This window comes from Anoplophora glabripennis, unplaced genomic scaffold (genome assembly GCF_000390285.2).
Source record: "Anoplophora glabripennis isolate ALB-LARVAE unplaced genomic scaffold, Agla_2.0 scaffold1, whole genome shotgun sequence".
Taxonomy (NCBI): Eukaryota; Metazoa; Arthropoda; class Insecta; order Coleoptera; family Cerambycidae; genus Anoplophora; species Anoplophora glabripennis.
The window spans coordinates 4,531,066-4,548,634 of NW_019417028.1; the positions used below are offsets into that span (position 1 = coordinate 4,531,066).

The following is a 17,569-nucleotide window of genomic DNA, read 5'->3' on the forward strand; positions in this document are numbered from 1 at the left end:
CGGTAACAACCATGATTCGTCTTTCAATTTTCTACAAGTTACTACCTTTCCATGTTCTTCGAAAAAAGCCTGATTTTCAAGTAAAACTTAAAAAATCAACTGAAAATACTTTTACTTAAATGACATGACATGTTATTTGTTCGAATAAAGAAATTAATAACATTAGTTATCATTTTAATGATTTTATTTGAGTAAATGCTCAAAAATACCTCCATTTCCACGAACACAGCCCCGACATCTTTTCAGTAACGAAAATGTAATTTGTTCGAAATTTATTGTTGCTTGAATCTGATGAAAAGCATTATTTATTCTTTCTTCTAACTGCTCAGAATGTCAAAGTTGCTATCGCAGCCCACTATGTAATTTTAAAAAGCATTCGAATATCGAAATGTGTTCTCAAAGTTAGTGCATACTTCTCCCTACACACTACTGCAAAGACGGCTGCATACCCAGGCACCCACTTTCAACTGTAACGTTGCGCATGGCCTACTTTGCTAAGCCACGCATCAAAACGCTTCTAATCCCACACGTAAAGCGTGTTGCCTACCTCACCGTCTTGTACCCGACCAATACCGTCGCGATCCTCGACCTACACAATCACTTACCAGACTCCTGCCTACCTGGTGTATTTACCTGTCCAGTCAACCTATCTGGATCGGACGTAAGACACCGCTATACTCGTTTCCAACGAACAAGACAGGTGCGGCGGTAAAACTACGGTATTTTCACGAATTTCAGTGCGAGACAGTACTCTTCCACGCATAATATGCGTGCTATACAGTGTGTTACATAAAAACGTTGGAAGTGAAGTGATTGTGTATACTTACAATCTATACTTTAGAGAGGATGAAGTAGATAATCGGAATCTGTGATAGATCCTTGGGATTATATGGATATACAATTTTCTTCCCTACATTTCACTCAAAGGTAAGCGCGTAAGGACGATTTCCACGACGTTACCATCTTGTGCCACCGTTGATATTACCAGTTCTCAGATTGTGACCTCGATATTTCTCAGACAGAGATTACCTACTTTCTTAAATGTAACCCGCAGTCCCTACGGAGAGGCTTTAAATTGTCTGTTGCACGTATATTCAATACAACGTAAGAGTTAACATGGGATTATGCAAGGAATTTTGTGAAAGTACATAATTATAATAACTGTATCTGCTTGTTTACTAGAAAACTGTACTGTATCTACGTATATTATAAGCTTAGTCTTCGTAAGATGGCTTTTAAGATCTAATCGATAGAATCCAAGCTAAAAATTTCGCCCCACTTTTAAATCGTTTGCATAAATATGTAAAGAATTGTACCGGAAGTCTCCTTGCGTCAACGGCCTGTCTAATGTGCCAAATATCTGTGCTGGGCAGGCTAGGAACGGGCGCTCTGTATATTTGAATTGAAAAAAAGCGGTAAGGTAATTGGTTGCTAATTAGGAACATGAAGGTCCGATTAACTTCGATTTCTCGCTTGACATTTAAATTCAGGGTTAACTTTTTCTTTCGCAACGCTGAGGTCTGTTTTTACGGACAGTTGCAGTGCCGCATAGCACGAGTTGAAAAAAATAACACCCGTTGGTGTGATCCTGTCGAATATTTCGTGAAAGTTAGACGCGATGTCTTGCTTTAATTTTGCTTTGTAAGTTGAGAGATGAATGAGGAATTTTAAGGAAATAATTGTATCGAAATTCAGTGAATCTAGTCATCTATGACAGAAAGTTATGAAACAGAGGAGGTCCGATGTCTAGATTAACAAAAAAAAAATGAATAACACCAAACACGGCCAATTTGATTAGTTCTATGTGCAACTGAAGTGTGACAGATGCGAAACTTACTTGAATTTAGAAGTTTTAAAAAGGAATATAATTTTATATTTTAGTTGTTACTTTTTTAAATGTCATTTAAAATTCTAAAGCTCACAAACCAAAATCATGACTTTAAAGTTTGACACTTACCTACCTATTTTTAACACAAACAAATTAAAAATAAGAATACTTTCAGTAAAAAATCTAAAGCTGGGTTTGCACAAAACACCAAAATCCTTACTTAAACCAGCATGACATTTCCCTGCCAACTTTTGGTACAAACAAATTAATAATAAGATTATTTTCAGCAAAAAATCTAAAGCTCGGTTTGCATAGGTCACCACAATTCTAAGTTTTGCTACAACTACCAATTTTTGATACAATAAAACTAAAAATAACAGTTTTTAAGTAAAAATTGTAAAGCTCGTATTGCACAGATTATCAAAATCCTCACTTAAACCAGTTTGACATTTACGTACCAACTTTTGATACAAACAAATCTAAAATAAGAATATTATAAGTAAAAAATCTAAAGCTCGGTTTGCATAGAACACCACAATATTGATATAAACGCGCTTTAACCAATTTTTGATAAAATAAAGTTAAAAATAAGACTTTTTAAGTCAAAATTCTAAAGCTCCTTTTACATAGAACACCAAATTCTTGATATAAACGCGCTTTCAAAATTACCTACCAATTTTCGTTGCAATAAAATTAAAAATAAGAGCTTTTAAGTCAAATACTAAAACTCGTCTTGCACAAAACATCAAAATCCTTGCTTAAACCAGTGTGACAGTTACCTACCAAGTTTTAATACAAACAAATTTAAACTAGGGACATTTTCAGAAAAAAATCTAAAGCTCGGTTTGCACAGAACATCACAATCCTAAGTTGAACGCCTTTTACATACACCTTACCAATTTTTGATACAATAAAATTAAAAATAAGAGTTTTTAAGTCAAAATTGTAAAGCTCGTATTGCACAGAATATCAAAATCCTTACTTAAACCAGTTTGACATTTACCTACCAACTTTTGATACAAACAAATCAAAAATAAGAATATTATAAGTAAAAAATCTAAAGCTCGATTTGCACAGAACACCACAATTCTGATATAAACACGCTTTAACAATTACCTACCAATTTTTGTTGCAATAAAATTAAAAATATGAGCTTTTAAGTCAAATTCTAAAGCTCGTCTTGCACATAACATCAGAATCCTTGCCTAAACTAGTTTGATAGTTACCTACCAACTTTTAATACAAACTAAGGATATTTTCAGAAAAAAATCTAAAGCTTGGTTTGCACAGAACATCATAATCTTAAGTTGAACGCGTTTTACATACACCTTGCCAATTTTTGATACAATAAAATTAAAAGTAATACTTTTTAAGTAAAAATTCTAAAGCTTCTTTTGCATAGAACACCAAAATCCTGATATAAACGCGCTTTAACAATTATCTACCAATTTTTGCTAAAATAAAATTAAAAATAAGACTTTTTAAGTCAAAAATTCCAAATTTCCATTTGCATAGAACACTAAAAGCTTGATATAAACGGGCTTTAAAAATTACCCACCAATTTTTGTTACAACAAAATTAAAAATAAGACTTTTTAAGTCAAAATTTTAAAACTCCTTTTGCATAGAACACCAAAATCTTGATATAAAAGCTCTTTAAAAATTACCTACCAATTTTTGTTACAATAAAATTAAAAATAAGAGCTTCTAAGTCAAATACTAAAGCTCGTCTTGCACAAAACATCAAAATCCTTGCTTAAACTAGTTCGACAGTTACCCACTCAATTTTAATACAAACAAATTTAAAATAAGAATATATTCAGTAAAAAAAACCTAAAGCTCGGTTTGCGCAGAAATCCTGATATAAACGTGTTGCAACATTTTGCTACCAATTTTTGATACAATCAAATTTTAAGTAAGAAATTGGCCAAGTATGACCACAAAAATGATGGTAACATTCCTAGTTTAATNGACTTTAAAGTTTGACACTTACCTACCAATTTTTAACACAAACTAATCAAAAATAAGAATATTTTCAGTAAAAAATCTAAAGCTGGGTTTGCACAGAACACCAAAATCGCTTACTTAAACCAGTTTGACATTTACCTGCCAACTTTTGATACAACCAAATAAAAATAAGAATATTGTCAGCAAAAAATCTAAAGCTCGATTTGCACAGGACACCACAATCCTATGTTGAACGCGTTTTGCTACAACTACGAATTTTTGATACAATAAAACTAAAAGTAACAGTTTTTAAGTCAAAATTGTAAAGCTCGTATTGCAACATATCAAAATCTTTACTTAAACCAGTTTGACATTTACCTACCATCTTTTGATAAAAACAAATCAAAAATAAGAATATTATAAGTAAAAAATCTAAAGCTCGGTTTGCACAGAACACCACAATTCTGATATAAACCAATTTTTGATAAAATAAAATTAAAAATAAGACTTTTTAAATGAAAATTTTAAAGCTCCTTTTGCATAGAACACCAAAATGTTTATATAAATGCGCTTTAAAAATTACCTACCAATTTTTGTTGCAATAAAATTAAAAATAAAAGGTTTTAAGTTAAATACTAAAGCTCGTCTTGCACAAAACATCAAAATCCTTGCTTAAACCAGTTTGACAGTTACCTACCAACTTTTAATACAAACAAATTTAAACTAAGGATATTTTCAGAAAGAAATCTAAAGCTCGGTTTGCACAAAACATCATAATCTTAAGTTGAACGCGTTTTACATACACCTTACCAATTTTTGATACAATAAAATTAAGAATAATACTTTTTAAGTAAAAATTCTAAAGCTTCTTTTGCATAGAACACCAAAAGCTTGATATAAACACGCTTTAAAAATTACCTACCAATTTTTGTTACAATAAAATTAAAAATAAGAGCGTTTAAGTCAAATACTAAAAATCGTCTTGCACAAAACATAAAAATCCTTGCTTAAACCAGTTCGACAGTTACCCACCAACTTTTAATACAAACAAATTTAAAATAAGAATATATTCAGTAAAAAAACCTAAAGCTCGGTTTACACAGAACAATCCTGATATAAACGCGCTTTAACAATTACCTACCAATTTTTGATACAATAAAATTAAAAATAAGAGGTAAGTCAAAATTCTAAAGCTCGATTTGCACAGAATCTTGATATAAACGTGTTGCAAGATTTTGCTACCAATTTTTGATACAATAAAATTAAAAATAAGAGGTAAGTCAAAATTCTAAAGCTCGATTTGCACAGAATCCTAATATAAACGTGTTGCAACATTTTGCTACCAATTTTTGATACAATCAAATTTTAAATAAGAAATTGGTCAAGCATGACCACAAAAATGATGGTAACATTCCTAGTTTAATAGATAATTAGTTCTGCTTCACCTTACTAGTCAATTTTGGAGATTTTTAGTGACTGTTGTATAGTTATTACAGCTACGTCGATGGTGGCCTGTTACAATAAATCCGCTAATTTATTGTAACAAGTAAAAAGGTGCCAAGAACTTAGTTGGGTAAAAAATTATTAAATTTATAACCAGTTTTAACAAAACAACTTGTTCATACTGTTCATTTGTTCTGTAAACAAAATTCTTATTGGATTACCTCCCCTTCACCCCACCCGGGTAAACAAGTTCTTTGCACCTAATGAACTTATTGTGTACGGAACTGTTGTCAAAATTTACAATTCGTCAGTTAGGAGCCGACGAACTTATGGCGTGTCTTGTAGTACAACTCGGACATACAAATAACTGATTGTTCGATTGTTTCACCAAAGCCTCCGATGAATACTAAACATGTAGGTGCTTTGGCGGATTGTGTAATGGGTTTCAGCCAAATTTTAAGGAAGGGTTTCAGTGTTGTTGGCTGAAATCTTTGTCTTTGCTTAATTATTTTCTTAGTTGTTTGATGATGATTTTTTTTATAACGAGAACACACAAATCGTGACATAATATCGATACTCCCAATCTATTTATAGCTTAAGGACCATGTCGAGAAACGAGAATTCGCTTTCTATGCTTAGATATTTTAAACGGACCATGCTAACCATATATTAACGGTTCAGTGATTCACAATTCCATTCTTATCGGAACTCGGGTTGGTGGTGGTTGATCTATATTTTAGAACGTAACACCGCTCTATATGGTGCTAGTTCTAACCGAACAGAACAAAAGGACCTGCGAAAAAGTTCATTGAACTATTACGGGGAACAACTACCAACAACTAATGCCCTGACCAGCATTGAATATGCCCTCGATATCTCAGTCAGCAGCTGGAATTATTCGTCGGCAGAGCCACCAGACATATACCGGTTTCAAACTTATATTCCTTGACATTGATTTAGAAAAAACAAATGTAGGATCAACAACTACTTGATATTTTATAGCAGAGCAAAACCAGTTAATATTCTGATTAAATAACTAGAATGAGGGCCCCAAATTGGACCCCAGCGGTGCACCTCATGAATGTCAGAGGGACCGAAATTTATGATAGTTTACTGACTACTAATGGATCAGAATTTAAAGAGTTACATTTCTATTCCAGTCACAGCGCAAACGAGTAATAGTAGATGCATCTTCATCGTGCATTTTTATTGTTTTTTGTGCCCCTGCCCGATAGTATTCCGTATAATAACGAGGTTTAGTGGCCGATTATAATAAATATAGTAATACGCATGGGGAGATCTGCAATTTTACGCATTAGTTGCATGTAAATGCTTATTTCGATGTGAATGCCGCGTAGTAAATTACAGTTCTAGCGGAAGTAAGATGAAACGGTAGCTCGTTAACGGAACAATCGAATGAATTTAGTGCGATCGGAAAACAAATTCGTTACAAATGCCAATAACAGTACGGCTCACTCGGTTACCAGACATTAGCCTCATTGATGTATATCAGAGAAGTGGGTATTGGTGGATTAGTTACAGAGAGATTTTAAATTGAATTAAGTCTAGAAATGTTTCCAATTAAAAAAGGAGTTTGACACTGCGGTGTTGTTTAATTTTTCTTAAAAATGAGGGAACTGTAGTAATTTTTAGCAATTTAATTGAAACATTTTATCATTAGATTACTTACTGAAGAACAGTGCACTTTTTCTGTTTCAAGAAAACTTAAATAAGTCACAATTACTAATAGTCCAGGGAACGAAGAGAGAAATAGGGAAAAACCGAGTTTTTCGAGAAAAACCACTGAAAAATGTCTTTTTTTTATTAAAAAATGTATATTTTCAGTCGCCAATAACTCAGAAAATATTGACTAACCGAAAAATGTTCATATGGTATTTTTCACTTAAAATTGATTGCTTTATCGATTCCTGTGGTTATTTTCAATATTTTACCCTCCTTTTCACCCCCTGGGCAAAAGCGCTCATCGGCACTACATAACTTTTGTTTCTTGAGCTATTTTCCTTTGGTTCTCTGGACAATAATGAAAACCTGCTAATAAAACTGTTCTAATATTATACCTGATACCGAAATACCTTTAGTTTTTATAACGAGACGTCTCCTGTCTCGGAATCATCTAATTAAAAGACCTAGCTTGTCACCGCGCATTCCAGTGATGTAACTCGATCGAATTGTTCTAATGACTGGCTTTGCGCGAAAAAAATTACACCAAAACATGCAGCGAAATTCAACACTCCATGACTTGATTAAGTAGATCGCATTTCACATACCAGCCACACTGCTCGACTTTAAAGACCACGCGAATAATTAATTTCCCAACAATTCCGTTTTCTTTTAACTAATTACACAAAAGTGTAAGCGTTACTTTCTTTGTGTTGTCTGTATGCGTGTTATTTGGAGAGCTGAAAGTTTGATGATATAACGCGAAAGAACAAACTGGCAGTTACACTTTACTGGTTCTTATGGTCACTTTTATTTTCTTGGTGAATTTTGTTGCAACAGAGATTAATTTGCTTTTACGCAAGATCGCCTCGTTGATATTTTCCTCATTCCTTTCCAAGAATGGTATTTTCATTAAGGATTGTTTAATACAATGAATATTGATCGATTGGACAGTACAAGTTAATTTTCAATGAAGCTTCTTGTGTTCCTAGTTGGCATATTCCTATTCTCTTGTGTTTTGCCATGAAAAAAATGAAAATAAAGATGTCTTAGATTTAATTGGTGTCTCAACACCGTTTATTGCAGCTAAAAATGAATTTGCATGAAGAACTATTTGCTGTTCTTGTGTAACATTTCCTCAAATTCTGTGGACTGCGTGTGTTATAAATGATAACGCAATAGCAGCCTACATTTTTATGCATTAAAATGTAAAAGGTTCATGGACTAAAACTAATAAAAATTCTAAAAGTGGATGGTAAGGTGAACGGCTAGTTATCTCTCGGTTTTCTCAGGGTCAGCATACTGATATTATTCCTATATGGGACTACTACAGACTTAGTAAAATGTATGCAACAAATAGCATACAGAGAATAATACAATCATTCAAACATGCATGTAAGAAAAACACCTGGACGAACATCAAACTTAAAACACCAACCACCATTGTGTAAAACCGATCATTTGCATCTGACTTCAAAGTCGTCGCAATTCTATACGATGGCTATTTCGTAAGGCTACTTTGCACAACGCCATGTTGTAACATCTCGGCAATATTTTTAATAAAAATAATATATCCGACACTTACTCACTTTAACAATAATAATTCTTTGCTTGACTGGAGATACTTTCGCTTACCAAGTCTGAAATGAAATTTGATATGGTCCAATGTCCGGACATGTGTTTGGCTTTGCCCTCTGTGCGTATTTCGTATCTCGAAAGACAATACTTGGAAAAAGAAACCGTGATACTTAACTGCGGCTGTGATTTCTTTTAGTTATGATGTAAATAACAGAGGCATAGTTAAGGTGGCGGTATTTACCTTGTAAGAATTTTGTATTGGAACAAAATATTATATAAAACATATAAAACACCTAGTTTTAAATTACATGAATTGTTGTATGTGGTGCATTAGGTAGACCGAACGGCATTCGAATATATTCGTAGTATCCGTGATTGACGAAAATAATACTTAGTGTTTTTAAAGAGTCATTTTTAAGTATCAAACAAATAATTTAGAAAAATGCACTGTTGGACATAAAGTATTGTATATAATTGTGGAAATATCTGTGAATAAATCGAAATATTTCGGATTTTCACCACCAAGAACGGCGGTGACAAAATTTTTAACAGCAGAGCGATGTTTCGCGTTGTATTAGCTATGTCCTGTCCAAATTTAGTTAGTGCAACTCTCTCGGTTTCGAAAATACAATACAATGTATGTTTCCAGCCATGAAAATTGAATAAATCGAAATATTTCCAATTTACACCCCCAAGTTACAGGTCTAGTGATTTACTGAGCTTTTTCTGGTTCAAGAGTATAAAGCACATTCATAGATTTAAAAGAACGACTACCTGCGTCGACCTGAGTACAGGTACCGCCCAGTTACTAAGGAATTATATAACACATGACTGCCCAAATAAGAAATAATCACTTTGTGGAATTCATTAGCAATCAAATAAACCAATATCATAGGTTTTAGAACTGGTAGTTGACATTTCGTGCAGGAAACAGGTATATGTACAGTTTTTTCTAGTTAATTTTGTAAAGGTTTTTATTGCAATTAAACAAATTGTATTGTAGTGATAAGGTATTGGATTATACACGCCCGTGTCCAAGCTTTTTTTGTCAAGTCTAATTAGAAAAAAATGCATTAATTTACTTTTTAACACATTACGTAACCGCATTTATATAAACAATCCACATAATATTTAGAAAAGTCAAACCTGCAACTAATTTTTTTAATTACTTGTCCCCAATCGCCCAAACAAAGCGATCTAGCTGTCGCTAAGCCGTTTTCGAAGGTCAGTATACTATCTGCGAGTCAAAATAATCGCCTAGACGCCTTTTATAGCAGTCGGCCACTAATCTAAATCCAGTCCAGGCACTTAAAATGTGCAGTGATTTTCGCTTGTTTCGCTGGGAACTTTATGAAGTGTCCCACCATGCGGAACATGTGGCCTATTTTCGTCCGCGTACCATTACTTCCTACATTGTGCACTGTCTTTAGCGTGGTTTATGGCCATGTCGGAGTCACACAGGTTGCTGAACAGCTGGGGCTCGGTCCTGCTAGCAGGAAAATATACAGGCCGATCTAGTTTAGGTATATACAAACATACACGCGAAATGTCAAATGTTTAGTTCAATAATCCCATAATAAAGGAGGCGACTTAACAGTTTATTCCAAGAAAAAAAAGTGACGTGAGTATACAGCGTGTTCCGGAAGACTGAGTACTTTATTGGAAACAGGAAGACATTTTTTTCTCTTATACCCTACAATTTAGACGTAATTTAGATCCCAAAGACCACAAGGCCAGATCATTTTATTTACAAAAATTACAAATGTATTGAAAAATAGTTCGAAACCGTAGCAAATACTTCAAATAGCCAGCAAACGCCTAAAAATAAAACAAAATACTATCGAAATACATCTAAATAGGTTCAAAGAGCATTAAAATAAACAAAACATCTTTAGAACAGAACAAGGTTAGACCAGCTTTAGACTTTAAAACTTCTTCAAATTTCCGTGAAATACACGAAAATAGTTCAAAATTTAATTCAAAATTCACCAAAGAACGGCAAAATACATCAAAATAGCATTACTTCAGAAACAAAAAACTTCGTACTGTCTCAATATATCTCGCCAAAGGTCAATGGCCCCGAATATTAAAGACCATTGACCTCGGGGTCCAAAGGCCAATAACCCCACGACCAAAGGCCAATGACCCCACGACCAAAGGCCAATGATCCCTTCGCCAAAAGTCAATTATCAGACGACCAAAGGCCGATGACCCTGTGGCCAAAATTCAATAGCCCCGAGGCCAAAGGTCAATAGTCTCAAGGTCCAAAGGTCAATGACTCCAAGGTTAAAGGTCGACTATCCCGACTATCTATTACCATTTTTTGATCTGTTTGAAGCAGTATTGATAAATTTTAATGTTTTCTATGGCGTTTCTATGTACTCGAACATATTCTATAGCTCTTTTGATACTTTTTAAGGATTCTAAAGCCTTTTGGAGGAGTTTTTAAGTATTTTGATGTATGATGGTGCGTGGTGAAATTATTACTATGCACTCCAAGTATGTCTCGATATATTTTATCTTTGGTAAGTTGCACTAAAGTCGAATCGAAGCCATAAACTCTCTGTCTGTGTATAATTATTATTGCACCATATATACAACTATGTAGGAACCAAATATGAGATACAAACAAGGCGGACATGGAAGGACATAGAAATATATTTAATTACATTTTTAATATTCAAATTTTGCGGGGAACCTTTGATTTTTTTCTACGTAGTAAAGAGACATTAACCGATATTTGGATATCCGCCTCTGAATAGTCTAAGGTAGTTTAACTGCGTGTCGATATTCCTTTCGGATTTGAAAAAAGTTGCAATTTAACGCTAGAGGACATAAAAACGAGGTATTAATTAACAAAATATACATTTTTTTCCTTGGCGCACACAAAAGGTATAGTTATTGGCTTATATCAAGCATATGGTTAATATCAGATGCAAGGCTAAGTATGTGAAAGTACATGGTGGTAATTACCATATTTAGCCACACGAAATGCGGTTTTTACCATGTAGTAGAGAAATATTTAGTTATATGTAATATTTATTTAAACGAAAAGAGTGTTAACTTTAAAAATTTACTGTGGCTGTCCTAATGAACCGATTTCAATTTTCCAAAAACCATTTGAAAGGTTGAGCGGTTTTTTCTATGTGAAAAAATTTTCAAGTATCTAGATGCTTTATTTGAGACTGTGCAACATTTTGAAAATTCGAAAAATAAAAACAAAATTTTTTTAAATTATGTTGCGGAAACTATAGAACCGATTTTATTGAAATTTGGTGTGTTGTTTTATTATACTCTAAAGTTTTTTTTACCAAAATCAGAATACGCTCGGAGCAATTAAAATATTTTTAAAATTGTATCCAAAAACCTGATTATTTTGCCTTTTTTTCATCAATTATTGCTATTTTGCAATATCGGTAATAAATTTAAACATGTTTGTAACTATAACTATATTGTGCAAAAGTTCCAAGATATAAGTAAAAAACTCAAATAAAATTGGTATTTTTTAAAAAAATTTTTAAACATCTAGAGATCTACACTCTTATTATGTGAGTTGTACTGAATGTAATCCAGAAAAAAATTGCCTTCCCCCTCTCACATCCACCTCAAAACAGGTCCGCCCTGATCTATTACGCTGACCCCTAACATTTCCCAAACACATAAGATATAAAACGCATTGCTTCGTTGCGAAAACATTAGAAACTGTAGTTTCATCTGTGATTGAACTTTTAGGATCGACTCCCATGCAAAAGCGACATTGTATGTACCACAAAGTACCACTATCAACACAATGCAACATAAACCGAGCAATAAATAGCGAATAGTGAATAATATCGCCGTGGGTACAGCGTTGGGCAAGATATAAATAATACGAACAATGCAGGCTGGTTTATACCTTTGCCAAAATCCCACAGATTTTCTTTTGCACAATTTACAGTTACGGTTTACATTTCCTGTATTTTTGCATTCGCCATAGCGACGGTATGTTTAAGGCTGTCGGGCGTGCCGAGTATATACAGAGTGGGCGAATATATTATTAGATGCAACGCAATAGTCTACGTGAATTTTTGGGAATAAAATCATATTCTGTGTTCGTCATACTGATTTCACCATTTTATGTAAGCTATGTTCGCCGCTTGCGCTATACACGCTAGAATTGAGAAAATTACAAACACACACAGCGCTATGTTCGTTAAGGATTTTAAAAATTGCCACCACAGTTTTATTCTAAGGCCACACACAGCTCTGCATTAGCTATGTTCGCAATGAAAGCTATACTCGTTAAAAGAATCAATCCACAGGGCCACAGGAAGCTATGCTCGCTGCGTTTGCTATACACGTTAAACAGGCAAAATTATGACTCTATAGCTATGCTGATTATGTTAGCTATGTTCGCTAATTTCGCTATACACTCTAAAACGTCATTATTATACATTTTGAAGCACATGAATGTTATGTGCTTGTTATGTACCAGTCTACATAGATCGCTATGTTCGCTATACACGTTAAATCAGCCAAAACTACGACCACACGTACATATTACGCGCTTGCTATAATCGCTAAGCTTTTTAGAATGGCATAAAAAGCTTAGCTTTATACTATAGTAACCGTTTTTCCCCATGTTTGCTATGTTCGCGCATGCATTAAAGTTTGTTTTATGATAAGTCGCACAGAGCGCTGTATTAACTATAATTCGACCACACACAGTACTAGGCTTACTGTGTTCAGTATGTCTATTAAAATGGCTTTATGCGTAGGTCACATAGCTGTGTTATGTTCGTGCAATCGAGAACATAGTTTTAAATGAAACATATAGCGTTTTACTGAATATTAACTATCTTAAGACAAGTTGTAAAATTATATAGATGTCATTGTGCTGATTAAAATAGTTTTTTAGTTTTGATAGCAAACATAGCTACTTTAGCGGTCTGCTGTGTGAGCCTAGCATTAGACAGTTGTCCACAAGGGACCTCAATGATACCTGTGCGTGTCAAATTTAGCAAGTATTTTAAGATGCGTGACGTTTTCGTCCCAATAAGTGATAAAACTGGCCTCCATCCACAAATATTCAAGCGACTGTGTAATTTTTTTTAAATAAGTTACCCACAATACAATATTGTAGCCTGTGCGCGTAGCTAATCGAATTGTAAAAGGATTGCGTTACCGAAACCACTCAAACGATTATGATATCAGAACCGGTCGAGGATTTACAAATTTTTTTCGTCTATTTCGTGTTAAGCTTGCGGTTTTTGAGACATAGTTTCAAATCGTGCTAGAGTCACCTGTAATTTGCTGTTCTGGTGGCCTGTTATTAATAGTTTGGCACATATTTAATAAGCTCTTGTAAAACGTTGAAAAAAAACCACGGTCAATGTTATTCTAGTTTTTACTATTACTTGTTTAGTAAGATTTTGCCACTTACTTGTGAACTAACTGTTTTTAGAAATGAAAGATCCAAAGAAAGTCGTCAAACGAACATTGGGAATTGCAAAAATGTTATTATTTTTTAAAAAAACTAAATTGCAAATTGATAAATGTAATCTAATTGTTTAAAAATAAAGAGTATTAAATTTAAAAATTTACTGTGGCCGTCCTAATCAACCGATTTCAATTTTTCAAAAACCATTTGAAAGGTTGAGCGGTCTTTTCTATGTGAAAAAATTTTCAAGTATCTAGATGCTTTGTTTGAGGCTGTGCAACATTTTGAAAATTCGAAATTTTTTTTTCAAAATTTATTTAAAAAAATTATTTTCCGAAAACTATAGAACCGATTTTAATGAGATTTGGTGTGTTGTTTTATTATACTCTAAAGTTTCTTTTACCAAAATTAGAATGCCCTAGAAACGTTTAAAATATTTTTAAAAAATTATACAAAAAAAACTTGACTATTTTGCCTTTCTTCGTCTTCTTCACTGCTGTTTTGCAACATCGGTAATAAATTTAAACATTTTTAACTTCCAGTAAATTGTGCAAAATTCAATTCTAAAACTTTTTTTCCTCTTCAATATTCTTCCAAAATGCATAGGTTCCAAGATATAATTAAAAATAAATAAAATAGGTATTTTTTAAAATTTTTAAAAAATTTTTGCAATTTTGAAAATGTTCTGGACTTCGCCCAGATCTAGAAATACACTTTTATTATGTGAGTTGTACTAAAGATCCACCCTTGTCTAAACACATTTCGTATATATCAAGGCTCCTTGGTGTTTCTGACGTAATTTATAGTCAATATAGTGACGTGAATTCGACGATGACAATGATTAGAGTTTGTGATCGGCCACTAAATTCAAACGCCATTCAATCCAATAAAAAATCAGTTTTCATAAATTGTATCGCACTTAAAACGTTGTAAGCCAATAAAAGATTAACTCGCTACTAACATTTTCTCGTTTATAGCCGTTTTTATGTATCGACGTGTTGCACGCTCCCGAGACGGGTTATAAATACAACTATCAATGCTTATTCCTTTCCTATAAGGCTACAATAACCTACTTTCTACGTGAACTTTCGGCTCCGTTTCCAACCTCGGCTTTTTCTCAATTAAGTAACGGAAAACAAAAGTAACTCGAGTTGGCTGCGGGCGATATATTAATATAATCATAGTAGCGCAGAGGTAGTACAAAATAGAGCGCTGTGTGTTTCAATGTTGTACACAGCGTTTGGTCACGTCGAAATATTCAAAAGTGAGGTAAATTTTCTTCCAAACATAAGGAACGCTGTAGTTTGGATACAAAACGCTTTATATTCTGCCGAGCACCCAGTATATTAATATCGATCTCAAGCAGACATACCTACCGTCATAAATTTACTGTCAATGTTCCGTTAAGTCTTAACTGGCCAGAGGAAAAACGGCTACCTACGTGCGTTATCATTGAAAAATGCGAGAGGAAGTCGTCGTTACTATCTGCAGACGGATTTGCCTCAATTATCATCATCGGAATCCTCAGAGTAATCACAGGTTTCGAAACGCTTTTTATATTGTTCTTGATCAGTGGACCATTAAATACGAGATGTCTGATAACATCAACGCTGCTCCTAGATTAATATTAATAGGTAGTGTTATTAAATTATAATTGCGATTAGAAGCCTGTAGAATTTGCATGATTTCCAAATTAATAACATTAATCTCAGTAGTAGTTTTCACTCTTTTATAGTAAACATAGCGATGTTGATCCTAATTTAATTATAAACACAAGGCAGTCTCCGTGTTACTTTGTTTAAATGAAACAAACTCCTAATAAAATGTCATTGACCACCAGCTTTGTACTATTTTTGACTCAACAGCATCGACTTAATATAATTACCTGTGTTGTAAATATACTTTTAAATTAACTATCTCCTCTTCGTAACCTGCTAAAAACGTTTCTTTTATTTAATCTTTCGAAGAAAATTAGTAAAGTATTTAAACGTTAGCCTTAGCTAATAGGCATACAAAAATGCGTGCCACGGTATATTCAGGGGCTATTAAATTATGTTTGGACAGGTGTCAGACTGGGCCTTGTTGACTTAATGTCTTAGTTCAAGAACTTGAAGATAAGTTTCTGTGCTTTACAGTCCCAAGAAGGAAAGGTACACATATTTAATGTGTACTAATTAAGAAAAAACTAACCTATGTCGTACGATACTGATAAATCATTTCGTGTGGACTGTGAAATTTTTAGTTGCTGACTATAGCTCTCGAAACAATCAGTAAACAAGTCGTTTACCTTTGAATTTTACAAGTAAGCACATCATTCCGTATAATAATTATTTAAGGTACTTATATAAGTCCACTAAATAAAATTATACATCCGTTTGTCCACTCACGCGTGACCTTTCTGTCTTCACCACATTTATTAACAATCTGCTAATTGTTTAATTATACCAATCACAAATTTTATGCCGTTACATTGTTCAACGTCTGTTATTATACTTTTAAATTGGTAGTAAAGACAATGCATGTCTTTTTACAAATAGCTGAAGCATTAGATACGTCTTGTTTACGTCAATAAGGATAAATCAGACATATTTATAAATTTTTCTTGCTGCAGACTTGGAATTCTTGGTATTTCGACTGTAGAGTGGAAAAATGATGCTGTTAGTGATGGGTATCAAAGTTACCGTCATCGCTTTTAATAGACTGTGTAAAGACTTGTTCCTCCGATTGTTGCTATCGAAGATGCAGCTCTGTGGGTTTGCAAGGCTTCCAATCAATCTGACCAGAACAACAATTAATTTCGCCACTCTCGGCCAGATTTGCATGTTGCTTAGACCCACACTGAAAGCCGTTTTGTTAAAGGTAGAATCGATGGATTCTGTTTTTCTGAAGTAAGAGAGACGGTCAATTGACATTGACTTAATGTCCTCGTCGATTTGACAAGAAGCTTCTAAGAACGGGAATTGGTTCAGCACTTTCAACTCCTTATTAATCCTAGAATTTCTGCTGAAAAACTACCTACGTACCTCTAAAATAGATGTAAAATATTTACAAATGATTGAATGAATGAGAGACGTATTGTATTGCACCAAATGTATTTGTAACAGTTGCAGTTTTGTACTTGTTTTATAGTTTGGTTTTCAGTAACTAAAATTAAATTTCAACAACTATAATGATTTTCCCTGATTAATTTTAGCAAAGCTGAAGATTTATTCGTTCTCTGTTTTTTTTTTCAGATCACTCGAATGGATTTTCTTCAGATAGCATACACAATATGTCTTCTACTGTATTTGCCAAGCACGAGAGCAGCAGGTAAGGTTATAAGGCTTTATTTTAACCAATTTTAAGTCCGTTTTTACAGTAACATAATTTAGTATTAAGAAAAATAATAATTTAATGATTAAAAATCAGATTCTATTATTTTGTTCAACCTCTAATATAAAGTTTAATGGACACAGATTTGGTGGTTCCACTGGACCAGTTATATCAAAATTCATTTGGTCAAATGTAGTACTTGACTAATATGAGCTAGGTTTAGAATTAAGAACAACAAAAAAGCATTTTCTGAAGGAGCAGGGATATATGCCACAGAAATGTATAGTCTCACTGGAGATTAAGTCTTGAAAACAAAGACGTTCAAAGAACTCCACATAGATCTATGCCGTAATTCAACAAACG

The 17,569-nt window shown here is 33.5% G+C and overlaps 1 protein-coding gene across 1 annotated transcript in view; it reads left to right on the plus strand.

Moving 5' to 3' along the window:
- Positions 1 to 624: 624 nt before the first annotated feature.
- The window catches only part of LOC108916412 (cadherin-99C), a 37,330-nt gene continuing 20,385 nt past the window's right edge, over positions 625 to 17,569 (plus strand). The window contains exons 1-2 of the mRNA XM_018722694.2: positions 625 to 927; positions 17,128 to 17,203. Coding sequence (XP_018578210.1) covers positions 17,137 to 17,203 — 67 coding nt within the window. The 5' untranslated portion in view covers positions 625 to 927; positions 17,128 to 17,136. The remainder of the gene's footprint in view (positions 928 to 17,127; positions 17,204 to 17,569) is intronic.